Source organism: Phallusia mammillata, chromosome 2, assembly GCF_965637545.1.
Source record: "Phallusia mammillata chromosome 2, kaPhaMamm4.hap1.1, whole genome shotgun sequence".
In the NCBI taxonomy this organism is placed as follows: domain Eukaryota; kingdom Metazoa; phylum Chordata; class Ascidiacea; order Phlebobranchia; family Ascidiidae; genus Phallusia; species Phallusia mammillata.
In genome coordinates this window covers 23,561,082-23,573,850 of record NC_137253.1, presented here as the reverse complement: position 1 = coordinate 23,573,850, position 12,769 = coordinate 23,561,082, and the positions used below count along the sequence as shown (strand labels likewise).

The window sequence follows — 12,769 nt, the reverse complement described above, 5'->3', positions numbered from 1 at the left end:
TCAAAAAACATTTACTTGTAAATATTTAAAAAGGTTAGAACTGGTCCGGATATGTTTTGTATCCGACTGCTGTGTTCAATCAGCTGTTTTACGTCCACGATACAATTATCAGAAGGTAATTTTTTACGACTTTTAGTGTTTGCTCAAGGAATAAATATGGTTGACGATGCCACAAGGAAAACGCTTTCAAACATCCCACTTTTAAAAACAAAGTGTGGACCTCGCGATCGTACTTCTTGGGTTGATAGATTGAAGGAAGAATACCAAGCATTGATCGTTGTAAGTACACGAGTTTTAACGAATTTGGTTGTTTAAGTCTTAGACTCTAATAAGCTATATTTTGTTAATATAAAGATAGGTAGTTTGTTAAGTACCGTTTTTGCATTGCTTTTCTTTAAAATAGGAAGACATACAGATTGGATGATTGTCCTGTCAATCAATTTTACTTTAACTTTGCAGAACTTGCTTAGTCAAATTAAATTGAGGTCACCAATATCTCAAAACCAAAAAACAACTCAGCAAAGCTGCCATGACTACTCAGGCCCAAATTAGCCTTTTTAAATTTTTGGCATATCCTGGTGATGTTCTACTTACTGCGATTAAAAAAGAATCAAAAAGAAAATAAACCTAAACACGCAATACCATACAAAAACCTCCTCATATACAACTCCTCCTAGCTGAACCATTGTTCTGGGCTTCTGGGAATCAATTCCCTACTGCACCCACCTTGTCTCACCAAGTTTGTAATAGAAACCAAGTGATAAATATAATGACTTGTTTTTGTGTTCAGTATGTCAAGAACAACAAAGATAATGATAATGATTGGTTTCGATTGGAATCAAATAAAGAAGGGACAAGATGGTTTGGAAAGTGTTGGTATATCATGGACCTCAAGAAATATGAATTTAAAATCGAATTTGATGTATGTTGATAAACCGTTTTCCATAGTGCTTAATTTTTATTTATGAGTTTACATGTCTAATGGCTTCAGATACCTGTGACATATCCTACAACAGCACCAGAGATCGCAATCCCAGAATTGGATGGAAAAACAGCGAAAATGTATCGGGGTGGTAAAATTTGTCTCACTGATCACTTCAAGCCACTTTGGGCAAGAAATGTCCCTAAGTTTGGTATTGCCCATGCTATGGCTTTAGGGGTAAGCAAAAACATAAACAATGTTGCATTATTAACACCTAACACAAATGTTAATTTAGCTTGGTCCCTGGTTAGCTGTTGAAATACCTGACTTGATTGAGAAGGGTTTGGTCAAACACAGTGATGAGAAAGACTCCTGACACTTTTTAAGAAAAACGTTAGGTGAAGACCGTGACCACAAAGACTAGGATAATTGTGGTGTTTTACAGTTGTTTTATCAAAGAGATTGTGTATATATTGTCAAAAGTGCTTGTTTGTTTATTCTAGTGGTTCTCAACTGGTGGCCCACGATGACTTTTTTGGTGGCCCACAGGACCTTAATTTTATTTGGTGATAAACTGGAAATGGTTGCAGATAATATTGAATATTCAGTTCATAAAAAAGCTTTCCTAAGCTATTACCTATTTATTGTCAGCTGTCAGTCGTTTGATATCACTCCTTGAAATTATATATTGAATGAATGTATTTCAATCCAATATGCTTGTTGTGGATGCTTTCTTTATCCTCACTGGTCCAAGATATTCATTTAATTGAACTTTTGGTCCAAAGTACTTTCTCTATGCTGCAGATAATTAGTACTCTGTGGGGTTGCTTTAAAAAAAGTATTGTGTTTTGAACCTGTATAACATTGAAATGTGGTTTTTAAATTATGGGAGAAGATATTTATTTACGACTGAACATGTCGGGAAATACAATGGGTCAATAAAGATGCAACAGTAAATAGTTTCTAAAGAAAGTCAGCCAGAGTCTCCTTTAAGACCACGAAAGCGTGTTCGCATGTCTAACATTGACCGCCTACATTGTTGATAAGAAAACTGTAAGTTGCGGCAATGTGTTGGAACATTGGCACTTGGATCTGTCATGCACTCCTTCGCTGATCGATTTTCCACTTTGATGCAATCACTATTCAGGAAGCATTGTTTTAGTTCGTAACGTATCCTCCAACATGCTCTGCTGGTGTCAATGTCTAATGCACGCTCCTTGACAAAAGGCCTGTCATCTCCCATTATTGACAACAAAATAAACTCGTTTAACTCAACATAAAAGTACCTACAGAGTAAATCACATTCACCAGCTTGTTGTTTGATATCAGAGTAACAATATTTAATGGAAATTCCTAAAATAAAATATATTTGTAGATTTTGCAGTAACATAATAAAATATAAAAATATTTACCCAGAAATAAGAAAGGAGCTTAACAACCGACCCCAAAAGCATATGTTTACACACTAATTCAACTGAAACCTATTTACCTAACTGTAAGGTATTTTTAGGCATTTCAGACAATGACAAATATAGAGGCTGGGCTGACTTTGACGCTTCATATCGCTAACAATTTTATTTTATTTTTACAGATTTGTAAAATCCAACCCCACTTGCAAACCGTTCGGGGTATTTCCCTTGTACAAGGACACTATGATTTCCATGTGCGAATTACAACAAAAGTACAAAACCATTCACATTGACCATAGTGTAGGGTTGCCATACGTCAGGATTTTCCCTGACATGTCAGGGAATTTAGTGTTTTAATCTGCGTCAGGGAGAAATGTTAAAATGCACTTAAAGTCCGGAATTAAAACTTTTTGGCGCGACCCTAAAAAAATTGCTCTAAATTCTCGCGACCCAAGCACTTTGTTAGCATGTAGGTTTGTGAAAAATACTATTGTCAGTTGCTGTTTTCTCATAAAACAGTAGGTAAACGAACGTATTTATTCCAACAAATAAGAACTGTGGGCTCTGTGTTGAGAACACAGCAAATCAATTCGAGGTTTAATTTGAGAGACGACAAGCCGAAGATAGTCCTCTACTTCTAGTCTTGATCTGTATTTGCTTTAAATATAAGATAGTGCAGAAAACGCATGTCTGTTTGCACAAGTGCGCTTAGCTTATTGCATTGTTACATAATACTGTGACAGTTACGTAGTCTTATGAAACAATGCAATAATAATCAAAAGGTTGAAAAAAGCCCAAGTTGATTAATACTGTAGATGCGATACTTCTATTCATGAGAAATTTAAAATATTTCGCGACCCAGCCCGGAAGGTCTCGCGACCCAAATTTGGGTCGCGACCCACTATTTGCGAACCCCTGGTCTATAGTATAGATAGACTCTATACCAGTGGTTCTCAAACTCGGTTTTCGGGGCCACATGCGGCTCCCAACTACTTATTTTGCGGCTCGCACCAGACCTCAGAAAACCACCAAACATTACTATTTTAGCTTTCAAAGTCATCTTCTTTAGTGATTTTCTTAAGGTTTCGTTTTTTTGCGGCTCCCTGCACACTTAAAAAATACAATTTGGCTCCGACAATAAAAAAGTTTGAGAACCACTGCTCTATACCATGAAACGTTAACACGTAAACTGGCGGCGCGCAGGTTAACGCACAAGGTTACTATTTCGTTTTGCAGTGTGTGCAGTGTTTTTTTGAGGTGTTTTTTTGAGGTAAATTTCTCCAGCGGTTTCCCAAAATTTGGACTTGCAACTGCAACTACAGTTTTTGGTATTTAAATGAAACACTTGCGGTCTCTTAAAACTACTTAGCGGTCACCCAAACCAAACCTTAAAAAAACCCTGAGTGTGTGTGCGCGCGTTACAATACCTGTTTGTTACTAGTTCTCTAACAATCTCAAAGTTAAATACAGAAATAATAATCCGCGTCTGAATCAGAAGAAAACGCAGCATTCAATGCTACGTGGGAACGTGGGAAGTTTCATTTGCTTTCAATGCTGACGGAAATAGTTTACCAAGTATACCTAATTTGCAAGAAAGTAACTAACGACGAAAAGTCGGATGTCGTGAGACATAAACGCAGAAAGTTAATTGACAAGAGTTGGAGCAGTGGTTCTCAAACGGGGTCCCCAAAGCGTTTTCAGAGGGTCCACGACAACTTCTTAATTCGCGCAAAGGCGATTGTTAATTCACAAATTAAAAAAAAAACGCTTCGGCGTTTCAAAATAGCGTGGAACTTGTTTGAAAACGTTCTTCATAGGCGACAAACCGAAATACACTGTGACATTTAACCCCATTGTGATGTAACAGACTCAAATTGTTAGTGGCAAACAACGTCACGTCACAATGCAATGGGTCTTTCTTGCTAAATCCCGATGTCATGTGCCAACCCAACAAAAGAATTGGTATTTTGGTCCTGGCAAAACGTGGTTGCTATTTTATACCATTTATTGGTAAAAAAAATGCCTAAGCCTTCAAAGGGGTCCGCAACTAGCTTACAGCATCTAAAAGGGTTCGCCCAGGCAAAAAGATTTAGAACCACTGGATTAGAGTATCGTTTCTAACGTTTTCTTGTGTCGCCGTCCGTGTGACTTTCGAATATTCCTAATTTATTAGGTAATAGAAGTGTTTGGATCGCAAAATAGTTAACGCAACTGAGATAAATTTGTCAGGGATTTTGTATCATCAAATATGGCAACCCTACCATAGTGTTGTTGGTATACATTACTAATGTACTCACAGACATGGACTACATTAGCTTACATACAACATGCAAAAGTGTTTAATGTTTATTGTAATAGTCAGTTGCAAACTTTTGAGAATTGCAAACCCTTTTTGACGATGTAGGCATAGGCCTACTTAATAATAATAAACCGAAACAAAACCAGATTCTAGATACCGCTTAAAGAGAATGGTTTGTCTGAGTCAACTCTAACCTGTCCCTTGTTTTATGTTTCAAACAAAATTAACCGAACGATACCTAAACCGAAATAGGCTAGGCTAACGTTTATCGCCATGTAAAGTGATCGTATTCAGACATACTTCTCGATTATAGTACGTAGAACAAATAATAACATTTTTCCGTCACAGTTATGTCTAGTCCTGAAACAAATACATAGAAGAGACAGCAAATGTTTTAAGTCATTGCAAAATTTAAACTTTTAGGCAGTAGGTGGAGCAAAAGATATGTGACCGCGGTTAGGAAATCGAGCGGGTCTGAGGAATTTTGTTGCATAGTAACAACTAGTGATGTACCGAATCGGCTAAATTTCGAATCGGCCAAAACCGAATATTCGGCGGTTCAACCGAATCATTTATGACGTCACGCGAAGTCGTACGCTACGCGTTTGACGTGAAAAAAATGTTTATCTACCAGGCAGCCAGTGCAAAATAGTTGTGTTTCGTCCTTATTTCACTTCTGTGGGGTTTAAAATTGCCTTAAGCATGATTAGCAACCTGCCAATGAATTACTAATTTTTTTGACTACCTTGGGAAAAACGATAATGTGTTGAAAAAGATAAACATTGACGCAATTTTCGTTATGTTTGGGCTTTTGAAAGATTGCGTGGACCTTAATAAGCAGAAACGACACGTTTAACGCTTTAAATTTGTGTTCGTAAAAGATTCGGTTTGGCCGAATCGCAACAAATTATTCGGCCGAAACCGAATCTTTGCAAAAATGATCGATTCGGCCGAATAAATTCGGCAAACCGAATATTCGGTACATCTCTAGTAACAACCCAGCAAACAATTTGACGTTGCGAATTTTCGTAATGGATTTTTTTGAATACTTTAAAAGCGTTGGCGGTAACGTTTCTAAAACCGCGGGCAAAGAGTGTAAACTCCCAGTTCTGTTTTTGTTTGAAAAAACTTTTTTATTCAAAATAAAAACTTTGTTTGTTTAAAACTTCGATTTTTTTGGTTCTAAAAACTTACAAATGTCGGTTAAACAACGTTTTTAATTGGCTGTTTTAGTAACATCTTATAAACCGTTGTTAAAACGAAAATTGTCCACAGGTTTGTGTTGAGGCTGTTCTAACGTTAATTTGTATCATTTTCCACAAGTTTACGAACGACATTATGTAGACACCCATTCAAGTTTTTACAACAAATATTGCAACATTGCATGCACACTAATTCAAAACACATTAATCAAAGCTGCAGCGAATTTGAATTAAATTTCATTTCCTTCGTCTTTTCTTTTGTTCTCAAAGTCCAATTGTGCAGATTTTTCTCGATGCCGTGCTAAATTATACGAAATTATAAACATTGTTCCTATAACCGTCTTTCTGAGGATCAATAATTAAATGACCATAGGAAGAATGTTTTGATTTGACTCCGGGAAATCGAAAAAGAGGCGCTAAATCACCAAAACATCAATCGTCACAAGTTCCTTGCAGCAGGAAATGGTCAGTGTTTCAAAACCCACCATGCCAGGCGTACGCCTTTAACGCTACTAAAATTAATTCAGGAAAAGTACATATTTCGGCTTATTTTAATGCTAGCCAATATGCCCAGACAGTTTTGTGAACGCAATTTTATTAAGCCAGATTAATTGGATCCTTTGCTCGTGCCCCCAACCGGATTTTACCGTTTCTAATCTCAAGCGAGGAGAACCGATTTTCCGATTCGCATTTAATCAGCCCCTCCCTATAGTCCACCGCCTCCGGACTGGACCCACAAACGGCAGAGATAATGAACATTGAACACAGTCGACCTACACAGGGGCATTAATCCCAAAGGTACGTTGTTATTGCCGTTTTACGTGTTGAGGACTTGCAAGATCTGCTCGTTACAGCCCAACATGCAGAGAGAATGTAACGAGCTCCCCACATATATCGTTGGGATGTGACGCAGTGATTGACCGGGTCAAGGACATTTCCACCTCCGTGTATCGTTTGTTCTGTGTATTGCTGTGCTGTTGACAACAACGAGAACTCGTCGGTGGAAGACACTGCACACGGTGCGTGTAACGCGACGTTCAAGACATCAAACAGACGAATTCGGCGAGCAGATGCGCCTGTTAAGTCGCTGCGCAGGGGAGGCTGGGTGGAGGGGAACAAGTGACACGCGGTGAATCCCATCCCGATTTCACGGCAACTGTTCCGGCCCATACGGTACAACCACAGCGCAGCGGGCGTCACCGATCGCCTTCTCGAGTCCTTGTCCCTCCTTCCTCTGCTCCCGTTCTTCTCAGTCTTCGCAAAACATAAATTTGCTCTCGATTGCTCCCCAATGGTGCAATTTGCTTCCATATTGTTACGCTCAGCGTTTTGTCTCGTTTTTGTTTTTTTGGTAGAGTTTTGCTGGAAATCCTTTTTGAGTCTTTAAGTACTTTCGAAAACAAAAAGAGTACATATCATTTTCGTTTTTGTCTGACACTAAATTACCAGAAAATAAAGCGATTGTATTGTCACAACTTGATTGGTTTTCGCCAAAATTTTATACAATGCTATTTACCTTTGGAACCACAGGACAAAAATGATACAAAATATATTTGTTCCTGTATAGGACCATGCCACACCCGCTACAAAACAACAGTACAACGCCAAAAAACGATAATGATCTGCGCAATTGACCCAACTCAAATCGCAATTGATTTTCGGTCTTTGTCGAAGAATCTGTTAGTTACTCCCAGACTGCAAACATCTGATTGCTCGATTACTCGTAGTTGACAACTTTTTTCACCCAGCGGACACATTTTTAATTGCGTTTACGAGACGTGCTGCAGTCCAGGTGCGAGCACTGATTCAGAGGATGTTCGTCACATACACTGTTAATCCCCGCTCATATCGATAAACATCATCGCAATTTAGGTTTTGCGACGGTGCTGGAATGCGGGCAGGCTTGTGATGCAGCTGAAACTTCTTCCGATCCACCCTTGTCGGGCAACTTCGAGGGTCGCCAAGGTTATAGGTGAGTTTACGGTGGTACCATGATAAGCTGGACAGCAGTGCTGAACGGAACTGGTGGCATTTTTTAGCGCTCACAAATCGGACGGGCGTTTAATGCTTCATATTAGAAATATTGCTGCTGCTATCGATCGCTATGAGTACAGATATTACAGTTCAAGAGGCGCAAAGGATGCGGTCACGCCAATCCAATCCTGTACAACCAAAACAAACAGCATGCGGTTGCGATCTATGCCCTGCGTTATACAGGTGCTATTACCGAGCGCTCGGGCCCCCAAGTTCGCTCGGACATGAGATGAGAAAATATCGAGTCCGATCTGCTTGCGATTGTTGTTATCGGCAACAGGGCGACGGTTAAGAAGAAACGCGCGGTGTTTTGACATGTGTCAAGCCGGGCGAGTAGTTTGACGAATGATTGATTACATGCGGTCACGGTTTGTTACTTTTTGTCCTTCATATTGGATGGAACGCGTGCTTGGTGTGCAGGCTTCCGGCTATTGCTGCTTTCCACCTTCGAAGAAAAACCAAAAATATTAATGTATGAGTATATTGTTTCAAAGGCGACCTTCGAATAAAAAGTAAATTAAACCTTTGCTAATTTTCCAGTTTTAACTCCATACAAAAGCTGAAATCTGCACCGGAACTGAAGCTAAATCCGTACTTGAATCGTATAAGTTCAGAAACTCCAGTTTCGAGATATGTTTTTGTTGTTTCCTAAAACGAGCAAACTGTTACCTAACCACAATTTTGAGTGGTGTCCCTAATGACCAACCAAAATCGCTAGTTTAGTTAAACAGAGGAAGCGATTTAAATCGATAAGATCTCATTTATAACCATTGTATATGTGAGCAAGACCAAGGCAAAAACGTCAAGCCATAGAAACAACCAAGGATGTGTTCAAAATGTTTCGATTTTCGTAACGATCTGGCGATGTGGGGTATTAGGCGATTATATTGCACTAGCTATCGTGATAGTGATTCACAGAAAGACCACCCCTGAGAGTTGATGCAGGTGTTGGGGCCCTTACGGCAAAGATTTACGTAATCTTTGCGGAATTTCGCAAAACAGTAGGGTATACGATTTTTTGTTCATTTTAACCTTAATTTTGCGAACTCTGTGAAGTTTTTTTTTGTACAAGCTTATTTCACAACAGGATGATATCTTTTTGTGGAATTAAATCAACCCCCCAAAACTGATTTCCTTTCAAAAGGAAACAATTGTCTAAAGTACGTTTATATAGGTAGGCAATGCCAAGAAATAGGTAGGCAATGCTTATATAGGTAGGCAATGCCAAGTTATTTTAATATTAGCAAACGTTACAACTTCGCAGGTACTTAAAAGACACACTTGAGAATACACTTGAAAATATCACGTATAAGAGTCATAGAAACATACGTATACTGTCGTCACCTCAAACAACACCAAAAACAAAAGCGTGCGTATAGTCAAGTCAATAGGACGTCATCATGCATAAAAGAAAGCAGATTTTGTGGCCACGTCGGCCGCTAACCCAGCGATTGGGGATCGGAATATTTCTACTCATCTTCAGCGATGCAACCTCAAGATAAATTTAGTTTCAGGCTATGAATCGTTTAGATGACTTCAATCACATCTCCCTATACAGGTCGTGCGTTATTGAACGAAGGAAGCGTGTTTTTGTAAAGAAACCAGGTTCTTGTATCGTTATATTTTTCGGTGTTTGGCATTTTTCATTTGCGATGGGATCTTGCCTTTGAGAATTAGTTTCTGGGTAACGGTATCGTGAAGAAAGAATTCTTGGATCTATATACGATATCGATTCAAAGTTTAAAATCCTTGCGTTTGTTTATACTTTTTACACCATATATCCAAAGTCCGCAAACAAAATACAATTAGTGCGTCTTTGCCAATTACGTTACGGTACTAGGTGGCGCATTTACAACCATTTGAATTATAATACAAGCACATAATGTGCGGCCCACAATCATCTTTGCAAAAAACGTATTCACCGACAAATAAACTTTTTAAGTTTGTTAAACCAACTGATTAAACAAAAGAAAAAACTGCTCAAAAATATTAAATGTCATTTCTTCAGGGCAAACAGTTTTCATACATGTTGTCTAGAATTTGCCACTTTCTTAGTGATACGCTCCATATCTTTCCAGTGATAAAGTAAAACAATGTTGATAATTTTATAGCCCCATCCACATGGTTTTCTTTTGTGTGTTTTTAGTTATTTTTTATCTATTTCCCTTTGAAAATTTACCGTAAAATGGTAAATGTTACAATACAAAATATGTACATGTCTAAAATTTACAAAACAATAAAACGACAAAAATATGCCAAAGTATAATTTAGCACCATGACCTGCATGCAAAGTTGCGGCGACAAAAACAAAATGGTGTAATCTAGCTGCGGGCGCATCCCGGCCGTACAAATTTCACGCTTCGCACCTTAGGCGTGCGGGAGAGAAGATGCCAGGCCTACAGATGACAGGTGATAGAGCAAAAGACTTAGGCTATTTACCTTGGTGGACAGGTGAAATTACTTACGGTCAGTGGTGACATGTTCGTTTGTTGCCGTGCTCCGAAACGATGGTAAATGAGGTAAACTTGTGCGTATTGCTGCAATCAAAATGGCAGGTAGTGTCGCATTGGATCAGTGACGGTTTTTCGCGCTGTTTTTTGCTGTCAGAAAAGTTAAAAGCGTTGTCATATGGCCAACAAGGGAATTAATGCGTCAGTTTCGTTTGACAGAATTAATATGATTCCATTCGTTGCCTTACAAACGAAAGTTTCACGGTTTACTTAGCGAGATTACGGCTGTGGCGAACGCAGAGACGCGGTGCTTGTTTAATTATGTAAAGCCTGGATAAAGGTTACTTGAAAGTGACGATGGCCATGTCGCAAGCCCAAAACCTGCGGGTGACGATAGACTCCCGTTGGATCTCGTTACACCGAATCATGTCACCGAGTTCGGAGTTAAGATGACTTTGTTATTAAACCTATGTTAAGTGGAACTTCATTAGTGCAATTTGAAACTAGAACATGGTTCTGATTAAAAAAGAATTCTATGCTTGTTTGTGTTAGCTTGTTGTGCATCGTGGTCCATTTTGTTGGTGGAGTTAAGACTTTTTTTGAAAAAAGCTGTATAGTGTGCACCCAACATAATGAACCTTGCATTCCTTAACACGAGAAAATTTTCTAATTTAACACACCTAAGCATGGGCCCTGCCACGTAGGGGCAAGAGGGGGCACTCTGCCGGCGCCCATGCACCTAAGTATACATCAATTTTCGATAAAGGCTATTTTTGTGGCGAAAGTATATGCTTTAAAATCATAAGGTTATTTTAGAAATGTTTGTGTAATATGTAGAAACGTTTGTTTAAACGGAATTAAAATTGAAAATATTAATTAAGTACAAGACATAAGGCTAGGTAATGTTGTGTGTTCGTTTGCACCAGCCAATAATTCATATCACACAACGTTTTTTTTGCTTGTTTGCTAGGATCTATTTTATACGTTTAATCTTTAGTAATGATATATTTTACACGTCATTAGCTTGATTATTATCATCAAAATTATACTTTATTTTGAAATCGCACAATTGTTGTTTCCCACCCAATTTTTCGCTTTGCTTTTAACAGCTAAATATAAATTTATAAATACTCATCGAAAATGCAATTTTGTGTCACACATTATATCATACAGTTAACCCTCTGACTAGCGCAGGTTAGATAGTGACGCGTGGCTTGAGCAAACCCAATTGACTAAATTATTGACGGGCGTTTGATATGCAATCCTCTCTATCGATTAAACCGGTCAACACTGCTGCAGTCGTTCAACAGGACAACTACATGCGGCAATCGAGTTGTAGTGACATGCCTATCAACGACCGCCAATTGCCGAATCAGTTTATGAAGTTTATTGATCAGTGTCCCCTGACAACGGTTTTGCTCCATAAAATCTTTGCAGGCAAATCGTGTGCTCAGCGTTGATGGCTAAATGGCGGGTTTTAAGCAAACCTGTTTTTTTTAACTTGAAATTGCGGTTTGCACTGATTCAATGCCGTCTCGCTTTTCAATAACTGTTACTTCGCGATGACTGTTAATATTTTATGCTTTTTCCAGAAGGACGTGAAAGTAACAATATTTGAGTCAACGTAGCCGTTTCCGAAGTAGGACTTTCGTTTGGCTATGACATGTCTTTATGCGTTTCTGGAAATTTTTATGACAGCTGACATTAAATGAGACCAATATGCCCTTGAAGTCCGATTCGAATGACACAATGAGAAACCAACGCTTTATTTAAAAAATCCAAACAAATTTGTAATGTACTAGAATCGAAGCCAAATTTAAATTACACGAGTGTAAGGAGTTACTAAATACATTTTTAGCGTTTCAAAACTCAAACCGAAAAGAAAGGTTTGATAATTTTTACGCTTTGAAACCTAACATTTGTTCTCTTTTATTTATTATTTGGAATCCATAACGTATTACAAATCTTAAAATTCGCTTGTAACAAGGCTTGAATCTCCAGTTTGACAAAAAATACGAACCTGAAGGTGAATTTATAGGAGAAAAAGTTTTTTTTATTGCACTGTGTCGAAACAGAATTATATTCTTTGTCGATAATTCAGTGCGCCGGGTTAAGAATATTTTCCTTTTAGTAATGCGCTAAGCACTAAATCTTCGACGTCATTTCTTCGACGCAGAATCGACGTCATTCAACTGTAAATGTTAATCTTGTCATTACACACAAAGTATTATAAAAGCGAGTGATTGATGGCCATCGAAGTCCAATTATCGAGTTTGGGTCATCAACCAGCGCGACCCGCGTCAAACCATTGCCGAACAAGTGGCTTCAGCGATCCCGTCGCAAAGCGCGTTATAAGACTGGGTTCGTTGTTCGGTCAGCAGGGTCAGGGCAAGTTGATGGGGCACACGCGAAACGCGTCGTTGGACACGCGGGGCAGCGAACGTCCCAGAAAA

The 12,769-nt window shown here is 38.7% G+C and overlaps 1 protein-coding gene and 1 long non-coding RNA gene across 2 annotated transcripts; one reads left to right on the top strand and one right to left on the bottom strand.

Moving 5' to 3' along the window:
- Nucleotides 1-74: 74 nt before the first annotated feature.
- LOC145214849 (ubiquitin-fold modifier-conjugating enzyme 1) lies at nucleotides 75-1,879 on the top strand. Its single transcript, XM_080083457.1, has 4 exons — nucleotides 75-279; nucleotides 791-922; nucleotides 992-1,159; nucleotides 1,218-1,879. The coding sequence occupies exons 1-4, from the start codon at nucleotides 157-159 to the stop codon at nucleotides 1,296-1,298; spliced, it is 504 nt and encodes a 167-aa protein (XP_079939583.1). The 5' UTR covers nucleotides 75-156; the 3' UTR covers nucleotides 1,299-1,879.
- Nucleotides 1,880-6,022: 4,143 nt separating this feature from the next.
- On the bottom strand, nucleotides 6,023-11,208 carry LOC145215082 (uncharacterized). The gene is made up of 3 exons (XR_013857200.1): nucleotides 10,332-11,208; nucleotides 8,390-8,514; nucleotides 6,023-8,311 (listed from the first exon to the last, which is right to left on the bottom strand). It is a non-coding gene; the product is annotated as an uncharacterized LOC145215082 (long non-coding RNA).
- Between the last annotated feature and the right edge of the window lie 1,561 nt (nucleotides 11,209-12,769).